Source organism: Lontra canadensis, unplaced genomic scaffold (genome assembly GCF_010015895.1).
Source record: "Lontra canadensis isolate GAN:19392208 unplaced genomic scaffold, GSC_riverotter_1.0 scaffold9, whole genome shotgun sequence".
Classification (NCBI taxonomy): Eukaryota; Metazoa; Chordata; class Mammalia; order Carnivora; family Mustelidae; genus Lontra; species Lontra canadensis.
Genome location: NW_022631003.1, coordinates 15406572 through 15422008, shown reverse-complemented (window position 1 = coordinate 15422008; position 15437 = coordinate 15406572). Strand labels below are relative to the sequence as shown.

Sequence of the window (15437 nt, the reverse complement as noted above, 5' to 3'; positions counted from 1 at the left end):
TTGAATTACTGGAATGCAAAACAAACAAACATATATGAAAAAAATGGTTCATGGAATACATTTCACATGCTATTCTAAAAATGGACTAGATTTGGCTTTTATAAACGCCCACTTATTTAGAAATTTCTAACATCGTCATACCTGGATAGAGTTCAGCTTTCCACTGTGATGGACTAGTAACCAACTGAAAATTCAAAGTGGTAATGAAAATTCAAGCATACCACTTTGAAATATAGTAGCAAGCTATTTCAACATGATTTCTACTGTTTAAACCCACTAACCTCAAAGCAAAACAAGATGGTCTGTCATCTTTTATTTATTTTTTATCTTGGGAAAATATTTAATAGTTCCATTTTTTTCTGATCCCAGAACCAAAACTAAAGTTATGGGGTCTTTAGGTCTTGTTTTGTTTTGATTTTTCACAATGAAATGTAAGATTTATGACTTAAAAGTGTTCTAAGACTTAGGTAACAGATCTGATTTACTTCTTAACAGGAAGTTAAAAAGCCTTTCAACGTTTTATAGACTTTGTGAGAATCCCATTTGAACCTTGTCATTGACCTTCTGCTGAGGGAATGAACACAGGAAAACAGACATTGGCCAGCAGACAAATGTATTTATTTTTCTGAATGTACTGTGGTGATTATTACTCTTCTCCTTTATTATCTTAACTTGTTAGCAATAGTTCTTGAGCTAAAAGTTATAGCGTAATTTAAGAAGAAAGAAGAAAACAGTAGCATAATTTGTCCTCACAGACTATATAATGACTATGGGCTTTAGGGTCAGATAGCCCTGGGTTTGAGTTGATATATCTATTTACTGTTTGTCCTTAGTTATTTTACAACCTCTCTGAACCTCAGTTTCTGAATCTGTAGAATGGGCATGATGTCTGCCTCCTAGAATTATTGCGAGGATTAAACATAGTTATGTAAAAATGCCTACAAATGTGCCTGGTACATAGTAAATACTCAAATTTTAGTTTTCTTTTAATTCTTATTTTAATAATTTAAAAAGATAATTTATGAGAAAAATACTGTCCTAAGGGAATTATTATAGAAAAATGGTTACCAATAAAATACTGTAGCTCACTGAAATAGTTAACGTGGCTACCTTTGAAAATACATTTTTAACTTCAGAATTTAGTGGCTTCAGCATGATAATGTGGTACTGCATTTATTCAGACAGTGTTTGCTGAGATCACTTGATCGTTGCTGTGGTCCTTAGAGCAGACCTGTGAAGGTGTCAGCACATGGTCAGAGAGACTGACTTGCCTGAGATCACATGACTGGGAAGCAGGCAGAACAAGAACATGAACTTTTGCTGTAAGTCTGTTTCTACTTAGAGCGAGAGCTTGCCATTGGAGCTTCAAGATAATACTGGCTTTGAGGCAGCAAGCCTCAATGGAACGAGCACCAATATAAAAAGAGACTTCAGGCATATTTCAGTCAATAAATACTCTTGGATGGGGTTCAAGATGGAGCTTATCTATACTGAAGTTACTCTGTAGGGACTGGTGTTACAGTGAGATACTGAGGTGGCAGTATCACTCCCCCAAACATATTTTGTGTTGCGTGTATGCACACACACACTCACTTGTGCCTTCGAAGCATTCTAGTAAACATTTAAATACAGGGAAAAGTCTTTCCCTAACATACTTCTAAGCCAATTTAGAGGTCATTGAGCAGATGTCATATAATACTAATGTTAAATTACCCTGTGTAATAAGAAAATTACAGTTCCTAAGTGAAGATAGTGAAGGGAAACCATCCAATGAATTATTCTAGGATTTCAAAATGAAATGATTTCTTCAAAATTAACAGTGGCACCATATAACTTTAGAAAAGTGAGTCTGAGAGGGAGAAAGGAAATCAGAGACAAAAGGGAAGCCTTTCTGTGTTTATATATGTCAGTTTTGGGTTATGACGCTAGAAGAACTAATGTAATAGTATAGCTTTCAATTGTCCAGGAAGTATATTATTAAACTATGTGGCAAGAAATTTATTAAAATCTGACTAACTGCTCATTGGGTTGTTTAATATAAAATCACAATAACTGTTTCTAGTCTGCATATACTTCCTTTTGCTATTAGATACACTTTGAAACCCTAATTATTTTGAGAACATGGTATGACCAAAGAATAAAAACGTATAAAGTTCGACAACTTCAAATAAGCACTAGTGTTTCTTAAAGAAAAAAAAAAAAAACTTCACTTACAGTTAGGAAACAATATTTATATTTAAGGTTGAAAAGCCAGGATATAGGAACATTTTGCTAATTTGGAAGATGACCTTTAAGTGCACCAAAACCAAATAATTTGTAGGCTGTGACATAGGGCACATTCCTACAAAATTTGTGTGAATACTGCTTTAGTGGTTCTTGAAAGACAAACAAAGAAAGCTGGACTGAAATCTTTATCCCCCTCCCAGATAAGACGGAGTCTGACAAAAGAGCACAGCCCTCTTTCAAAGCTTGCCATGAAAACGAGGTCTCTGTGGCACAGTTAATGAGATGGTTCATGGTGGAAAAACAATCTGTTTTTAAGAATGTTTAGATCAAAAGTAATTTCTAATCTATGAAATAAAGTGTCCTCAATACCCTTCATTCACTAGGAAAGCTTTTATGTTTGTCGTATTTACTTCAATCAGATGTTTTCAATTTTACCTTTTCTCTCTGTACAAATACTTTATGTGGTTCGTCAAAACTGACCAGCAATTTTATTCTCTTTCTTCAGAAGAGATTTTTGAGAGAGGGAGAATGAAAAAGAGAGAGACATCTTTGCCTAAACGATTTGCAAGCATCTGTGCTTTAAGCTACTTTTTATGAACACTCCTTAGTAAATGACTCAAGGTAAAAAAGCAGAAAAGCATCCAATGTTAGGAAATTGCAACCCAATACCGTGTAATTTAAACCTGCAGTTGCTTCTCTTGTGCTAAATGACATACAGATGGGTAGCTTAGTTCTCTCAATTTTGGGAACACAATTGGTCTTTTTGTATGAATGAACATATATTAACAAAAATATTTTGGGCAGAATCGTTTAATTCTAATTGTGCAGATTTTAATTCCGTGCCATGGGAAAGAATACTTTTAACCCAGAGATTTTGTCACGTTAAGTTTGCAATTAATGAATCTTTTTGGACAAAATCAACAGAGATACAACCCTTCCAACTACTAGAGAAATAAAAACAAAAAGATCACTTCTGAGAGTCCAGAGTGAACGGAACAGAAACTCGGTTATGACAGTCAACTGAAAGGTAACAAAGCAGTTCCGCGTTCAGGCTCTGGAGAGGTGGGCTTGGACAGGACGAACATTTCTCATCTGCCCCTCAGAAAGATTGTAAGTAGTAGGTGTTTGGATAAAGCCTAGTGTAATATGGGTTCCACCGAGATGAGAGACTGGCACGCCATCAGCCATACGCCAGCTGTCTCTGTTGATCTTCCCAGGCCAGAGCAAGGCCAGCCTGCTCCGTGGAAGGTCAGGAGAGGTGCTGTTTGACAACCCACAGGCCTAGGCCAAGGTGCGACTTTGTTTGGCTCTGGTTAGCTATCTTCCCGCCTCTGTATTTTCTCATCTAGGATCGGCCGCTCTGTCTTGGTGGCCCTGATTCTGGAAGCTGATATGCTTCCTCAATCCCACAATCAGGGGAACCGGTTAGTCAATTTTCTCCTGGTTTCATTTCAGTGACCTCACATGCTATGACATCAGGTGACTTACCAGTAAAAGATGTAGGGAGCATTTCTATTTTAATCAGAGTTCTTTTCATTTCAGAGGAAGTTCAGTATTCAGGTAATGAAGCAAGCTTTCTTTCAGAAAGTTCAAAACATGCTAAGAGATTTTGCACATAGGGCCAACTGCAAGCCTCTTTCCCACTATGATGGATGGCCTAAAAAAAAGGGCAATTTTATTGCATTGAGTAAGGGTTGCCCTGTTGCAGAGTTATATTTCTTTTCAATCATTTGTGTAGGTAAAATAAAATACTACCTATAAACAGGTGTTGTCTGAACATTTTACTGCAGTCTGTGTAGGCCGAAATAAAAGCTGCCGTTGTTATTACAATCACATTACAATTATTTCCCCATTCAAATACACTTAATCAGTGAAGTCTTCCTAGATGTACTTTGCAAAAAGAAGACTGTAGGTCTCTAAGTAAAATCACATTCACTTTACTTCTCTTTGTCTCCCCGCTCCCTATTTTTCTCACCTTTTCTTCGGAACTTATTGAATCTACATTAGTGTTAAAACCTTCTTCTGGAGTCTATTAAAGCTTTCTTGCTGCCTCTCTAACATTGTAAGATACAGTCTTTAAAGACACTTGTTTTTAAGGACTCTACAGAACCTAGTGAAATGTCTGACAGAATCACAGAGAACAACAAATTCCTAAGTTATGGAAAAATGCGTCTTTAGGGTTTTAAAAAAAATAAGATGCCATTTAAATGGCCTAGCATGGAAATTGAATGATGGTTTCAAGCTATCCTGCTAAGTTGCCGAATTGTTGAGTGGGGAGTTACTCTTCAGTATAATATGCCCATCATCTTATATATATATATACAGTGTAAATGCTCATAAGCAGGGTGATGCTTTTGGAATTTCTTTGAAAAAAAAAAAAAAGGATTTCCTGGTATTAGGAGACAAAGGATATGCTACCACCTTTGGGAACATTCAGTGAGTTGTTACCATCCCATGTTGGCATCTTTGGTTAGGGTACCTTAATGCTCCAGTGGGAACCCCTGAATCTTGAGAAAGATTCTCTTCCACCTGAGAGAAATAGTCAGCTGCAGTTCAGATAATTTTGTCTGGTGCGTTAGGGACCAGTCTAGTGGTTGACAAGTGACTGCAGAAGCTGGGCGGTGGCGCCCAGCCAAAGCAAGTATTTAGGATTCGAACTAAAAAGACTCCTTCTCCCATATCCTCTCTCTTTCCAGGGTCATGTAGGGATAAAAAGAACTGTAAGGTGGTCTTTTCCCAGCAGGAACTGAGGAAGCGGCTAACACCCCTGCAGTACCATGTCACTCAGGAGAAAGGGACCGAAAGGTAAGATGAGCTGTAAGAAAAAGTCATTAAGAACTAGTTTTCTTCACCTCCCCCCACCGCACCCCCCACATCCATGGCTCTGAATCATTTTCCTTGCCATTTAATTTAAAGAATTCTACACTTATTTGCTAAAAATCTACAAATTAGTATCCTTGAAAAGGTTGAAAATGGTATTGTTTAGGTTAAGACTAACTTTTATTTATTCTTTCCCCCATTTAATGAACACTCTATCTTATGTAAAGTCACAAGGCTTTTATTAAGGGCCTGTTTTTAGTTTACTACAAAATGTGTGGAAGTAATAGCGATTTAGGTACATTTTTTGGGAAGACATCACAGTAAGCAAAACCATGAGGGACATGGCACTGTGCCAGGATGCTGAAATTTTGAAGGTGGCCATTGTAAGTATAGACGTTTTGGCTGCAAAAAGAAGGTAGCATAATTTAGTTCCTTTCTACCCCACTCCAATTTCTTTTTGAAGCACATGTGGAGAAAGTATTTATTGGCTCATTTGTGGTTGGAATGTCAAAAATTTTCAATAACTGCCCTCACATGGCTCTGGTCCTTGGAAGTTCGCCCTGAGTCCTGAAAAAAGAGTTTGTTCACTTCCAAGACGTTTTTAGTGAATAAAGTCTCTCTCAGCTGATTCCAGCTCAAAGGTAACCTGCCAAGGTCCAGCCATTTTGTTGTTTAATTTATACCATGGAGGCTGGCATAGGACTGTGACTTACCTCTGATCCAAATTTATTAATGATGTAACTTCTTGTTTTCATTCATGAACTGAAAGAGCCCTCTGCCACACACACGGCCTCTGTTAATAGGCAACATTCTCTTCCTGTCATAGTATATACTGTTTACGGAATTTACCCAGCGTCGAAGCTCTGACAGAGTCTACTCTCACCACACAGTGAGCCAGTGGTGGGCTTCAGCCTCAGCCCAGGAGGACCTCTGCCCGTCCCGCTGTGTACATGACTAGCAAAATGATTTAATGCACACAAACAACTAGAGATTAGGTCATTCTTAAAAATTCTGTTTATAAAAAAATTGGACCTCATAAAGAGGGTGAAAGGATAATAAAAACAAGCTGCAGAGCACATAGACTTTTTGTTGGGCTAGCACAGCTGATTTGTATTAGCTGAATGACCTCCTAGCCTTTAAGATTGTTAACTTAGAAAAATATTCCCTTAAAGCTGCAATATTCCTTTTCGAACCAAAAAATAAGACTCCTTCCACTTGAAGTCTTGGACCCTTCTGCATTTTTGGGTATATACTCTTGGACACTGTAGAGTAGGCAGAAATCTTGTGTAGTAATTTTTTTTCCCTGTGAATCTGAATTATAAGGTTTTTTTTAATAACAAAAATTTTGTTCTAAGCATTATATAGCTAGATGGCTTGATCTTTTTTTTTTTAACCTGCTCTAGTTTAGAGTAGTTATATGCACATTTTATTATATAGATTTGAAATATATTAGTAATGTTCATATTTCCATATGTTTGGTCTGTTCTCATTTTAGGACAAAAAGGCCTTGAAAGATTTATTAGAGAAATATATTTTAAGTAAATGCATTCTATAAGAAATAATACTAACTTTGTTTAATTTTTTTAATGCTCTGTTTATTGTTTATCAGTGCCTTTGAAGGAGAATATACACATCACAAAGATCCTGGAATATATAAATGTGTTGTTTGTGGAACTCCATTGTTCAAGTAAGTGTGTGAAAAACCTATGGATATGGGAAATATCATGGATGACAACAAACTAGTTATTGCTCATTCACATTAGAATCTTTATGCTACTAAAAAAAAAGAATCTTTATGCTACTAAATTTTCTTATTTCTATTATTTCTATTTTCTCTCTACAAAACAAAAGTAATTGTTGACTTTCGTGATAAATTACCAGTTGGTAGACTGGCTGCCTTTGCACTATTCGGATCTTTAAAATCTCCAATGTTAACTTGCTCATAGCAATTAACCATGGTGCTTAGAAGAGCTATGAAAGAGATTTTGGTGGGCATAGAAATGTTTATATATTTGTTGATTTTTCTTCTACCAAGTGATAGCCCTAAATTCATTTATTGGGCCACAGTAAAAGTTCTTCTCATGCATCCTTCGATTGAATAATAGCCACCAAGTTGATTATTCATATTTCTGTAACAAAGCGCAATACCTGTACTGAAAGTAATGTGGGTATTATAACCGATAGTTGCACATATGTAAGCAAATTATCTTTATTTTAAAGATGCCAATACTTTACTATAAAACAAGCGGTATAGAGATTTTTTTTTTTGCCAAAACAGTCAATTCAGACAGTGTAGGTTATGGATCTTATTCAAGAAAGGAAAATCTTTACCAAAATTTAATTATCTAGGTGTAGAAAAATCCTAGAAGCCCTGTACTTCCCATGAGGATGCTTATTTGGGGGAATGAAAAGACAGAAAGCTTAACTGAGAGTAAATGTCACTTATTTAAAGCAGAATTACAAATTTCTAAGGGGAAATGAACAAACGAGAATCCTATATGTGTAGCATGTAAACCATACTTAATATCTCTCCATAAATTTTCCCTTTTAAAACACTAGCATTTACAGATTTTCCAGAAATAACAGGAAATAGTAGTTTCCTTGAAATTTTTTTAGAAGTTTAAAACCTTTCTTAACTTGCGTAAACCTTATTGCACATTAGTGTTGGTTGAGAATCTGTTCTGAATTCTTATGTATTTATTCTTCATGTTAAAAAAAACCCCAGCCCTTCAAATTGTCACCGATTTCCTCTCAGAAAACACGCATCCTTATATTTCAACACCTTTAGCTTGTGTCATAATAGTTGATATAACACTTAAGATAGTTGCTGAGCCATGTTAAACTTGTTAATATCCCAAATGGTAAAAATTGGCCACATCCCCTTTGCCTTTTGTTTAAGAATCTCCATCTCTTTCCCCATCATGTGATTCAGTAAAGTAGTGGATCTAAGGAAAACTTATTGTTTTAAATAAGAAACAGAACCACTGTAAATGAAGGATTGAACCCATGTGAGATCTCGAGTCACAAATACTGAAAAGCAAGATCTTTGTTTAAACACAGGTACTGGTGAGATTCAGGGAGTTTCACATTTGAGGTGATATTATGTCAATTTCCTTTAGCATTCTTATACGGAAAGCTTTTATTTTCTAAGCTTCTAAGGAATATGGTTTAATTTTTTATTCTCTTTCCCCCGTATTTTTTATTTTTTATTATTTTATTATTTTTATTTTTAAAAAAGATTTATTTAATTTATTTGAGAGAGAGAGAGACAGCATGAGAGGGGAGAGGTCAGAGGCAGAAGCAGACTCCCCGGCAAGCAGGGCACCGGATGTGGGACTTGATCCCGGGACTCCAGATCATGACCTGATCCGAAGGCAGTTGCTTGACCAGCCGAGCCACCCAGGTGCCCCAACCCCTCTATTTTAAAAAATGTATGCTTCTCCTTCCTTGGTTTCTTGTCAGTTTTAGTGGGGGAATTGTTCTAGCCTTTACTGTAGATTGCGTAAGTTCATTGGTGTAGGGCTGCTGTCTTCAGACCGGAGAAATTGTACCTTGGGTGTCCACCAAGACTTTTTAGGGGCCCCAGAGCATGGACAGTTTTGAGGGAACCAATTTCCTAGTCCTCAGCTTCTATGTGTATTCTTCTCTGACACTGATGTATCTGAGAGAATCTGTGGTCGGCCACTTCTTTCTTCCTATCTTTTGTCATAATCCCCTCTCATACTTTACAGATGTCATACCTTTCACTCATCCCAAATCTTGCTATGATTTATTGTCCTGGGATAAAGTCTCTAAGGCTTCAAGCAAAGTGACAGTTCAAGAATGCATTACTTCTGAAGGGGAAACCCAGGAAAGCAAGGATATATATATATATATATACACACACACACATATATACACACATACATATATATATATGAGATATATATTCAAGATATATATAGATATCTATCTATCTATATATATCTATATATATCTTGAAAAATACTGAACTGGTAAAAAAATATGAAATAGTGTTTCATCCTGGTAAGACTCTGTCTGTCTGCCTGCTCTCTGCTTATCCATCTTTCCATCTGTTGTCTGTTGTCTATCTATCCATTTTCTACTGGTCTCCTCAAGTGAGACTGTTGTCATGAGGAGATGTATCCACATATTTATTTAAATTTGAAAAATGAAAGTCTTTTTCTTTTTGACTTGGTTTCACTTGGTTGATAGATAGGACAGAGAGGACTACTTTTGCAAATGAGTTTGTATGGTGGACTTCTCCATTCATTAAATGACCTAAATATATAGTTCTAAGTTTTTGACCAAAAAAAAAAAAAAAAAGTATTTTAAGCCTGTAATCTATTTACAGGACACTAGAAAATTCAATTTTTTTTTCAATTATTTTAATTTTGATAAGAAATTTTAGCCGTTACTTCAAAATATGTAGGAGAGTATGTATCAGTCAGCACACAATCTGGATACAGAAACCACACAGTAATTTGAACAGGAAACTAAGCATAATTTAAAGAATTACGACCCTTAACAGAGGATTGTTGTAATGAGGGGATTGGCTAGGAGGGAGTAAATAGAAATTCTGAATAATACAGAAGAAGCAAATATGAGAAGCAATCATGACCCCTAGGGCTGCGGTAGAGTCCAGGGAAAAGCTACCCCCGAGTGCCCCTCCCCCCCACCTTCCCCTCCCAGGGGCTGAGATCTGGGTCTTACTGGAGAGGGCGGGGCTGTACCCCGCTATACTGCGGTGTCATGACTGTTCACCTTCCTGGCAATCGACCTTCTGAAATTTGCTGGAAATCTATCCTCTGCGGTGCTGGGGAAAACCGTTTAGAGGGGGGTGTCTCACTGCAGGCATTCCGCCACGAAAGCACCGGAGTGGTGGAGGTGGCGGCCTGGGGTGGCCGGTGGAGCTGCTTCCTGCCAGGTGCTGCTGCTTCCTGGCACTGAAGGCAGCACCTGGCCCGGGAGAGGCTGCTGTGCTATCGGAGTCTGTCACCGGGGAGGTGGGTGTGCGGTGCGGAGGCCGGGGCTGCAGATGCGTTCATACTGCCGCAGCCTGGCGCGGGAGATGCTGTCCGCAGAGCGAGCGCCTGGAAGGGCAGACGTACATGCGCTGCGGAAGCCCTTGGCTGGAGAAGCTACACGCACTGCGGGGGCCCCTTGAGTCCGCAGACTGAAACCCGGGGGTGGTGGGGCGGGGGGGGGGGGGGTGGGGGGTGGTGGGGCGGGGGTGGGGGGCGGAGCACTGTTCTCTCCGGCAGTTTTCCTCCTGTGCCCTCTGCTGACAAAGTTTAATATCATGCTAACTGACAAAGAAGAAAAAAAAATTTTTTTAAAGGTCCCAGCTCCATTTTAACAGTAGACAAGGCTAGAGAAGAAAGAGACAATAAATTGATAAAAAGCCCAGAGTGTGTGTGTGTGTGTATGTATGTATATGTGTATATATACATATATATCCCCCCCCCAAATTCTTGTAGGTTTTATGAACAGAAGTTTGAAAGCCATTCGCTGGAGGAGTGAATGGTACCACAATGAGCTTCCTTCTTGAGATGGTTGGTTTCACACTTGGAACACTAAGTGCAGGGAACCATTGAGGTGTGTGGGTGAGCGTGAGTGAGAAAGTATGAGGGGTTTTAGTTCGAAAGCAGAGAATAAGGTAAAAATTTGGCGGAAAAGACTAAATAGAGTAACAATATGAGAGATAACAGTGGGAGGGAAACAGGAAACAGGTAAACTGACTTTTTTTTTAAGATTTTATTTATTTATTTGACAGAGATCACAATTAGGCAGAGAGGTAGGCAGACAGAGAGAGAGGGGGAAGCAGGCTCCCTGCTGAGCAGAGAGCCTGATATGGGGCTCTATCCCAGGACTCTGGGATCATGACCTGAGCTGAATGCAGAGGCTTTAACCCACTGAGCCACCCAGGCGCCCCAGTAAACTGACTTTTGAGTAAGTCAGTAGCTTGATGAAAATGAAGAAAGAAAGAAAGAAAATGAAGAAACAAGTGCTGAATTGGAAAATGCCTAATCATGAGCAGGATGAAAAGGTGGTTTTCCTGACTGCTCTGTTACCAATACTCACAGTGCGTGTGTGTGTGCATTCACGTATATGTGTAATCCTCTACTTTCACTTGACTGATAGCGTTATACATAATATTTCCTTACAAAAAGGGCCATTCAATTATTCTCATTTCATTTTCAAACTTGTACTCTACCCTGAATACATTCCCTTTCAACAATATACTGCTTTCTTACTGCTTACCAAGTACAAGAACCTTATTCACAGACTGCTTATAAACCAAATGTGTAATTTATTCCATGGTTCACATTTTCTTTACAAATTCTACCAACCTAGTTTATTTCTCATTTGGTACTACTGAGTTTCAGTTAGTAAATTAACTGAATCAAGAATGTTCTCTCCTCTGGTTATTTGAACTTATGAAATTTCATAAAATGAATTTATTGCACATCAGATAAACGAGAGAAGACTTTGGCGAAATAAGGGATTCAGAATGTATTTTTGACCATATATATTTTGCTTTGGCTGACACTTTGCCAGGTGTTGTGGAGCAAATAAAATAAATTTATGAACTATTTTTTCCCATAAAGCACTTTTGTTGCATCATGTGATAAGAAAACAGAATAAACTCTTATAAAATATGGAAAAATAATGCTAGGGTCTATCTGGATGTGCCTTTTAGAAATGCTTTCATGTGGTAGGGCAACTGGGTGGCTCAGTCGACTAAGCATCCGACTCTTGATTTCTGTTCAGGTCATGACCTTAGGGTCGTGACATCCGTGCTGAGCATGGAGCCTGCTTAATATTCTCTCTCCCTCTCCATCTACCCCTCCCCCTGGCCTTGTGTGCTCGCTCTCTCTCTCTCTCTCTCTCAAAAAACCCCCCCAAAATGAAAAAATAATTGCTAAGTATTTGTTTGTTGACTGATTCATTTCTGAACTTCGTGAGATAAATTATGGAGAAATTTTGAGTAAGTCAGTAGCTTGATGAAAATGAGAAGTAAGCCATAGCAGTGCACAAGATAGATTTCTTTCTTTCTTTCTTTCTTTCTTTTTTTAAAAAAAAGATTTTTATTTGTTTATTTGTTAGAAAGACAAGATAGAGCGAGTGTACAAGCAGGGGTAGCGGTAGAGGGAGAGGTAGAGGGAGAGGGAGAGGGAGAAACAGACTCCCTGCTGAGCAGAGAGCCCACATGGGGCTCTATCCAAGATTCCTGGGATCATAACCTGAGCTGAAGACAGAGGCTCTACGGACTGAGCCACCCAGGAGCCACACAGGATAGATTTCTGGAGGTGAAAAGAGAAGGGACTAAGGGTGACAGCTTCAGTGGGATTTTTCCCCCCTTGTTATCTGATAAGCCTCAACATTATCCATGTGTAATCAACTCCTAATAATTTTGTTTAAGACTTGGAAGAACCACGTAAGATAGTTTTTATTCTGTATGCACTAATTTATCAGGCCTCTCCCTGAATTAATAGCTCATTTTACACAGGATCATGAATAATGATGATGATGATAACAATAGTAAAACAAGAGTTAACATTTACATAGCACTTACCATATGCCAGGCATGGTTATAAGTGCTTTATATAAATTAAATTTTTTAATCTCCACAACAACAACAACACATTTTATAGATGAAAGAAATTGAGAGAGGCTACGTACTTTGAGAAGATCACACATCAGTATACAAATAGATGTAGAACAGTAGCACTTGAACTTTTAGACAAGAAGAAAGGTAAGGAATTATAGGAAGATAAAATTTTAATTAATTTAGTTAGATTAATTTATTTAATATTTTATTTAGGTCACTCTGGTCTGATTATTTTCCTCAGCATAATTGAAACACACACACACACACACACACACACACACAATTCCTTGAAAAAACTGTTCTTTGTTGCAGGAGTTAAGTTGAAAATGCAAGACCATTCCAATCTAGGGAGTGCTGAATCAAAGGTAAATAGCTCCATTATGGCAGGTGATCAGTAAGGAGTCAGCCTCAGAGGGGTCTTATGGAAGTCCCTTGGAATCCTGACAGGAAGACATAGCAGCATCCAGGAAGCCATCAGGCCGTTCAGCATCTGTGAGGTAGGGCAGCGGCTGGGTTCATGGGCACGATTCTAGTTATTGAAACTGGAAAGTCATTTTATTTTCACTTACTGACCCCCCCCATTACATTTTCTTCAGTAACTGTCTTCCAAATTTTCACCACTTTTTCTGAATTCTCTCTATTTCTGCGAAAGACTGAGGCCAAATGACATGAGCTATCTTAAATATCTTTTCCTTCTATCTTGAAATTTCTTTTTAGCTTCATTATCATCAAACTGAACCCAGATATGCGACCTCAGACTTATTACCTGTGAAAAAGGGCAAAATAAAACCAAACAGGTGTAGAAACTAAATGCAGGAAAAGACCTAGTATGTGGCTGATATTCAACAAATGTTAAATTCAAGTGGCCTGACCAAGTTTTGGGAGCATATCCTACTATCACAACAGCCTAAGCAACTCCTCACATTGGGAGAAAGCTCAGGCTTTATAAGAGTGTGTCTGTTAACAGGAGATATTAGTGCGATGAGTCACTGCTCCAGCTATGTTGCTACATTTCAGATGGAACTCTGCTGCGAAACTATTCACACATGCTACATTTCACATGAGCCTCCTGTGCAATTTTATTCTAGGCTACTTGAAAATTTAAGCTGTTTTTCAACTCTTTAAGAACATAAGCCCTTTCACTGAAGAAATTCCAGTTCAGTGCCATACACAATTTACTCAACGATGCTATTCCATGTATGCTATCCCACTTACCATTAAAGGAGACTTTCAGCATCAACTTTTCCCCTTCTGATGGTATGTTCTGAGTGTGCGCTACACGCAACTATGTGTGTGTGTGTTGTGGTTGTGGTTGTGGTTGCTGTTGTTGTGAGTGGAGGAAATGTAAAAGCGGGGGGAGGGAGTTTTCCATTCTGACTCTTTATTCAAACCCTATTTCCTCAACCCTTTAAAACATTATCCATATAATATTTATTCATAAATCATTTTAATCAGTATGGAGTTCTACCAGGAAGAGTAATACAGACTTCATATCACGCTTTCTTTTTATGGAACTCTAGCTGGAAATTGCTCATGATTCCAGCAAATGTTTCTTAACCTCTAACAAAGTGCATTTAACTTGAATTTAGAAGATTTGAATTGCCCTTTACCTCATTCTAAATCCTTAAACAAAGTAAACTTACCAGTACAATGAAACTACTCTGAAAGGAACTAGATTTCTGAGTAGTGGCTTAATCTGGTGTTCTAGCTGAATAACTCATACATTATTTTGAAGAGGATATAAAATTGTCTTCCGTCATCTGATTGGCCCTTCCTGTCTTGTCCCTACATACAGTGATTTACAGGAAAAGTATCTGTCACAGAGGGAGTTACCTTTCTATCTGCATCTCATCTGGAAGCTCAGGGCAAGACCACAGTTACATTGAAAGAAGAGTATTTCCTGGAGCTACTGGCAAAGATAGGGAGCAAAAAACATGGTTAGTGCCACCAGGGAAAAAAAAAGGAAAGAAAGAAAAGCATAAATAGCCTAAAAGCATAGCATGAAATAAAGGAAAGAACAACTCCATTTGAGAAGCCAGAAAATGATAGCAAGGCATGATTCAAAGTTTAACAATATGCAAAGGTATGACAGCTGCCTTTTCTGACACAAAGAAGAATTGAAGCAATGCCTACACACAAAATCCCGGATAGCTGAAAGTGAGTATGGCTGTATGTGTGTGTATCTTTGTTTTTTGAGAGGAAAAGTGGGGGCAGAGCAATCTTGCCTTTGATTACCTAAATCACAATCCTAGTTCTTTAGTTAATTTTCCAAATGTGGAGAGAAATAGCTTAGATCCTTCTCAGTGAATTAGAATGGATAGATAGATTCAACTGGGAAATATAATAGGCAGAGTTCTAAGTTCATGTAAATTTATCTTGTTTGTATAAATATGAATCAGCATATTAATGAATATTTATTATTACAGTTCACGGACTGTGAACATCTTGTGTTCACATAAGGACATCTTATGAAAAATAATGTGCAAGTTTTAGCAAGTCCTTCTGAGGCAAGCCACAAAGCACTCTTCTCGAAAATGAGTAATTCTTTCAAAACATGGTTGCTGATTCAATGAGACCCACATAAATTTTTATCCAGAGTCATGTCTTCAGTGTGTCTTACACATGGACAAGTAACTCATCGCATCACATTATCAAAGAAAAGCACAGAAGCCCTCCAGAGTCCCAAGTGGAAGTGCTATAAAGCTCCAGTGTGGACTTGCTGGGTAGCCATAAGCAAGTCCCTTAAATGATCCATCTCATTTTTCTCATCTGTAAA

The 15437-nt window shown here is 38.0% G+C and overlaps 1 protein-coding gene across 2 annotated transcripts in view; it reads left to right on the top strand.

The window, feature by feature from the left end:
* The window catches only part of MSRB3 (methionine sulfoxide reductase B3), a 163267-nt gene that overhangs the window by 43302 nt on the left and 104528 nt on the right, over positions 1 to 15437 (top strand). For both annotated transcript variants that reach the window (XM_032854901.1, XM_032854902.1), the window contains 2 exons: positions 4923 to 5031; positions 6656 to 6733. In XM_032854901.1, the coding sequence (XP_032710792.1) occupies positions 4923 to 5031; positions 6656 to 6733 (187 nt within the window). The remainder of the gene's footprint in view (positions 1 to 4922; positions 5032 to 6655; positions 6734 to 15437) is intronic.